Source organism: Hermetia illucens, chromosome 4 (assembly GCF_905115235.1).
Source record: "Hermetia illucens chromosome 4, iHerIll2.2.curated.20191125, whole genome shotgun sequence".
Classification (NCBI taxonomy): domain Eukaryota; kingdom Metazoa; phylum Arthropoda; class Insecta; order Diptera; family Stratiomyidae; genus Hermetia; species Hermetia illucens.
In genome coordinates this window covers 16,298,024-16,304,023 of record NC_051852.1, presented here as the reverse complement: position 1 = coordinate 16,304,023, position 6,000 = coordinate 16,298,024, and the positions used below count along the sequence as shown (strand labels likewise).

General features: G+C 43.6%; 1 protein-coding gene across 1 annotated transcript; it reads right to left on the bottom strand.

The window, feature by feature from the left end:
• Positions 1–1,820: 1,820 nt before the first annotated feature.
• Positions 1,821–3,306, bottom strand: LOC119655220 (protein ABHD11-like). Its single transcript, XM_038060999.1, has 5 exons — positions 2,789–3,306; positions 2,547–2,720; positions 2,256–2,485; positions 2,060–2,197; positions 1,821–2,004 (listed from the first exon to the last, which is right to left on the bottom strand). The coding sequence occupies exons 1-5, from the start codon at positions 3,035–3,037 to the stop codon at positions 1,869–1,871; spliced, it is 927 nt and encodes a 308-aa protein (XP_037916927.1). The 5' UTR covers positions 3,038–3,306; the 3' UTR covers positions 1,821–1,868.
• Positions 3,307–6,000: the final 2,694 nt, after the last annotated feature.

Sequence of the window (6,000 nt, the reverse complement as noted above, 5' to 3'; positions counted from 1 at the left end):
GGTCTAGGCCTGCCTTAATAAAGAACTCCAGACACCCCGGTTTTGCGCTGAGGTCCACCAATTCAATATCCCTACAAGCTGTCTGGCGTCCTGGCCTACGCCATTGCTCCATCTGAGGCAGGGTCTGCCTCGTCTTCTTTTTCTACCATAGATATTGCCCTTATAGACTTTTCGGGCTGAATCATCCTCATCCAAAAGGATTAAGTGATCCGCCCACCGCAACCTGTTGAGCCGGATTTTATCTACAACCAGACGGTCGTGGTATCACTCATAGATTTCGTTGTTATGTAAGCTAAGGAATCGTCCATCCATCGTCCATCGTCCATAGGGGGCCAAAAATTCTTCGGAGCATTCTTCTTTCGAACGCGCTAAGAATCCAGGAGGAATACATAAGGGCTGGCAAGATCATAGTCTTGTACAGTAAGAGCTTTCACCCTATGGTGGCAGATTAGGATAGATTGGGGTCTTGCGGACGGCATCGTTCTCATTGCTTCGAGCTTTGCATCTGTACCAGCAGCTTATTGTTAGCAAGTTTAAGCCTTTTCCGATATTATTTCTGAATGTGGTATTTCTAGGTTAATTTGGAGTTAAATTGCAATTTCAGTTACTCGATAGTTGGCACTATCTGGATTTTTACTCCTCCTAAAGCGGGTAGTGTGTAGCTGTCGGACTTAATGCCTTAATGCTTAATGAACATAACTATTTTAGTCTTCTTGGCGTTCACAATGAGTCTGTAATGGAGGGGCAAATTGTGAACCATCTCCTTCGTTTTCCAGCAAGGAGTCAGTTATCAGGAGCCGCAATAAGAGAAAGAAGTCCTTCCTGTGAACAGCCCCTAAACCATGCCGGTCAAATTTATCTTCTTTCGACCTCAAGATACTTATTGACCCCCTTCACTAGTCTTGAATGCCGGCACTTTTAACCTGAAGATCCCCGTTAAGAAGAATAACTCTCAATTCTCCTCTTATTACTGTCTTTTACAGAATCTTCGTTTCAGAGAAAGCAGCTCAATAACCTCCTTTGCATACGACACATTGTTGAGGGAGGAGGAATTTGACCTGAGTTACGTGTCCGTGTATTCGTTGGTAAAATTTAATCGTAATCGTATTTTGAAGCAAAGCTTGACTGACGCCTTCCAAGAATACTATTCCCATAGCTGATAGGATTTCCCACTAAGCTATTCGCGCCCCCCATTATCTTAAATTGTGGGTTAGTATTGTCATTTAAGAATCATTCACCGGCTTTGATAGCCTTGACTGCAAATGTTGACGGTTAAGGTTTTTTGGCTGTCATTTGGTTTGACGAGTTGGGATCACCAGAAGATTGCTGATGTTTCCTCGGCCCCAGATGCCCGAGACGATCCCTCCTTTTTAGCACTGTCACAACTTGAAGATTGTGGTTTGCCGAAGGCGGATTGCCAGTTGGTGTTGAATCTATGACTTTGATCCTGCCTGCCTTTGCCTGGAGTTCTGAGAGAATGTACCTACTTTGGCTAACCCCTCAGGAACTAACTACTAGTTTAATTAGTCTCCAGTTGAACATCTGGAGGGTCTAAATTTAGGTTGCCCTCTTGCTTAAAGTTAGATTGATTTAAGTTTTTGGAATATTCTGTTTCTTTGTTTAAATTTTCATAATTGGCCCCGAATTCACTAGGGAAAGTTGGTGGATTTTGACAAAGCTCCTTTTTGCAGAAACAATTCCAGTTAGAAGTAGGTGCCATCTGGTATCCAACGGTTACCCTTTGATAATGTATAAAATTTTAAATTCTGTCTGCTTTGTCCCAGATGTTAATTGTGTTTGCCAATAAAAATACCAACACGGACTTGAAACAATTTATTCAAAATTTGAATCCAATATTATTCATGACTTTAAGATTGGTTTATAAACGATACAACAGTTTTGGCAAATTCAGAAGGATATTCGGTATGAATGTCGTGACCACTGTCCATCAGTTGTAGTTCGGCTTTCGGGAAAAACCGTTTGATATCTTCAAATTCAGATACTCTAAAATCAGATCAAAAGAGTTAATCCATTACTTGGTTCCTTGAAAATATCTTACTTCAAGAAATCCGATTTACTTCCGGATATGAAAAGTGCTGGTCCACGATACTGGTAACCTCTAACATCTTCAATGGGAAAATGGGCCATATTTTTGAAATTTGTGTGAAGCACGTGGATATTCTGTCCCCAGAGGAACCTGGAAATTAGAATAAGTTAGAGGTACTGAAGGGACTTTGACTTCAGAATCTGCCAACCTGCCACCTTCTGTTTTCTTGATATTTTTCAAAACGAAGTCCAACATTGCTTCGTTGTGGATGGTTTTGGCGAGTTGTCTCTTCATGGTATCCCGACCTTCAGCTATGGATAGTTCTGGGTTAATGGTTATCGATTTAAGCCTAGGGAATATCGATTCTAGCTGAAGGAATGTGTTTGACGTAGAAATCGGAGACCCATCGGCTACAATTATCCTTTCAACAACTTGGGGCTGAGGAAGATGGCATAGATGGAGTTAGACTGGGGTAGGAACTTGACTTAGTACTGATTACATATTTCAAAGCTGTATACATGACTGCACGACCTCCTACACTGTGTCCCAGAAGAGCAGCTCTATCGATATCGTTTTCCTTGAGGAAGTTGACAATGTCCTCTGCCAAGTGTGCATATGTATGGTAAGGAGAATGGGGGCTGTCACCATGATTCCTTATGTCGACCGCAATCACCTGGAATTAGTTAGTATCTAAAGCTTTCTGAACAGCTCGAAAGCCTAGTCCTTTGTAGTATGCCATACCTTCCTTGCTGGTTTTGCGTTCTCTTGAATAGCTCGGCTCATATTCTTCCATTGGCGTTTGGAGGCGAACAGATCGTGGACCACGACCAAAGGAGCCGTGTTACCTACGATATCTGTCCCTTCAAACGCCCTGTATGCCATTGAAATGGGCTTAGGCTTTCTGCTGCCAAAACTGATAATATTTATGGTCATTAGTTGACGAAAATTTTGATACTTTTGCAGGGCATTCCGGTAAAATTTACTAGACATTTTCACTGGAAATTTTCTTTAGAATTTGTCGAAACCTTGTTTATCAATTTTGTAAGAACATTTTGTAAATAGTGACGTAAATTTTATCGATTCATGCTTTGGTCCTTTATATAAATTTTTCAGAGTTGCTTGATGTTTCCACTTTAAATTTAGCATTTGATGTCATGTTGACAGGTTGGTTTGCAAAGGAGATATAGGGAAATATGCGAAGGTGGATATAGGCACCTTTGGGATGTGGATCCTACATTTTACAATACAATTGGTCGATCAGCCACACTCTTACTTCCTAGTTGTTCTTCTGAAAACCCCCCAGATTGGGGATATGATTTCCGCACCAGTTTCGTCAAGGAATTCAGACATCAGAGTATCCTTGCTTCGTAGAATTCCTGGATATCTATGGGAGGCTGTTTTAGCTTGATTGGGCATGTCAACTGGCAAGGATTCGATGCTAACCTGATCTAAATTAGGTGCAATAGACCTATAGACTAATAGCCTGCCAGCATAGAACTTGATGTTATCTTACTACGTCCAGTGGATCCGTTCTTACTTAGCTGCTCCATAATTCAATACTTGAGCCTTTGAGCTGTTTAAGGTTCTTCAAGGATGTCGCTGCAGCGTCAACGTTTCAGCACACGGTCAAGGTGCAATCTCATCATTGAGCGCTGAACTTTTGCTATGAGACAGATTACCGACTAAATTAGCTCCCTATTGCTTCTTGTATATCAGTCTGGCACCTTTGGCCATATTACATCAGGTCAGTCCTATTCAGTTTGGGAACACTCAAACCATAGTTCAAGGATCGTCGCTTATCTGTCGACCCCCACATCTATCTCTGGCTTTCGCACTTTACGATTGCCTTCAGGGTATTCTGCTCCCGGCTTCAAGTGTCCTCATTTTTTAGCACGGCCTCTATTAAGGTGTTATGGAACACTTGACATCCTCCGGCAGTGAAGCGATGGAAAGGGCGCTCGACTTTCTATAGAAAAGAAAATATGACAGACTTTGTCGTTTCCCTTACCGTAAATACCGTGGGCAATCGTGACATCTTGATCTAATGTGCTTAATATCGAAAATATCCCTGTTGGTTGGGTGGTTGGATTAGGAAGTGGTTAATTTCACTGTGCCTTCTGCAGAGCAAGGGTTAGACGTTTCTCATGAGTTGTTGCAAGACCCTCTAGGGACTGTGGCCATGAACTGGCTCACCGCCTTTCCTGGGACAGGTTCGCAGAGACAAGACATGGATGACAATGATTCTTGTTATCTTCGAACCAAATCGATTCACACTTTGTTGGTAGCCCCGCATAACCACTAGGCAACCTGGTGATAAACTAACGTGAGCTGTGACAACGACGACGACCCGGAATAGCATTGATTTATGATTTGGCAAACGATTCTGCATAGGTTGCACATGAGCTGACAGCTGTGACATTCTGTTACTTTATTACACGAGAGTGATATATCGTCGAAAAGGCTTTTCAGGTTAATGTTACAGTTGCCTTTGTCCCGATAATAACCTTGGTAGGGCTATAAGTACATTCAAAACTATGACACCATTAAGCTGGCAGTGTAGGCTCAGTTGAGATGAACTCTTGACTAGTGCCTGATCCCGGCTCTGAACACACACTACCATAAGGATTTGTGTCAACCCACGCATGACCTCCCTGCTCATATAGACAATCGCGGGGATCATTTAAGGCGACTACATTTTCTAGCGGAGATAGCGGTTTGGAGTTGGGACCCAAATTAAAATGACCGCAACACCAACAACAGCAACAAGAAGCATGACGATACAGTAGAAAGGAAAAGAAGGAGCAAAAATATACCACGCTCACCGCTTCTAAAATAGGAAATTCCACTATCCTTTTACAAGAAGCATCATGTTATGACGGTCACCTACTGAAAAAGTAGAAAGGCCCACTGTCCCAACAGGGAAGGCGATTGGAAGTCAAAAGATAGTGGCACCGTAGAGACTGATAGTGTTGGCGGCCAAAGAGTAGAGACGCCATCCAATTCGAGTTCGGAAAAGAGGCCCCGAGACAATAGGACAAACTCCGAGCTGCGTGACGCTCCTTTAACGGGAAAAATGGGTGATGAACCCCCCAATCAGGTGGAAATGCAAGTTATTTCACCTGAGAGGAAGGGCCTCATTCAAAAGACAAGGATAGAGGAAGAGAAGCTACTGAAGAAGCGCGGGCTGGCCCTACGGAGAATAATGCTGCTACCATCATCCAGCGAAATATCTCCATGGATGCCAAAAATGGTAACTGCTGGATCTTATTGCACGTCTGTCTTTGCTGCCTTTTCGCACGTATAATCCAGGGGCCCAAGCTCAACTTGGCATTGATCTAATGATCGATTTTGACGATGACCCCAGGTCCAGTTTCACCATATAAAGCCATGTTTTGATGGCATGAATGGTCTCACTTCACTACAGTCCCACGTCTTGGTGGTGTTTTGCAACTACTACTACTGCCAGGTCGTCCGCAAAACCAATTAATGTTGCCTCCTTTGACACGCGAAGACCAAGCACTCCGTCATACATTACGTTCCACAGTAGGGGCGCCAGTCCGGAGACTTGGGGAACACCTGCTGACACAACATATTTGTTCGGCTCGACGGCCGTCGCGCATCAAAGAAATTTCTCCAAGAGGTAAGTCTCGATTGTCCGAGGTAAGTAACCAGGGACACCCAGTTTAGCCAGGGTGCCCTTAATCCAACCCCAGTTGGCTGAGTTAAAGGCATTCTTGACATCCAGCGTCACCACCTCCCGAGCCAGGTTCACTACTGTTGCTATTGCATCAGCAGTGGACCGTGCTCTGCGAAACCCATTCTGCCGCTCCAATAGACCACCCGCTAGCTCGACGAAGGGAAGCAGCCTATTGTATATCACCCTCTGTAACATCTTTCCCATGGTGTCTAAAAGACAGATAGGACGATATGAAGAGAGGTTTTTGGGGGTTCGG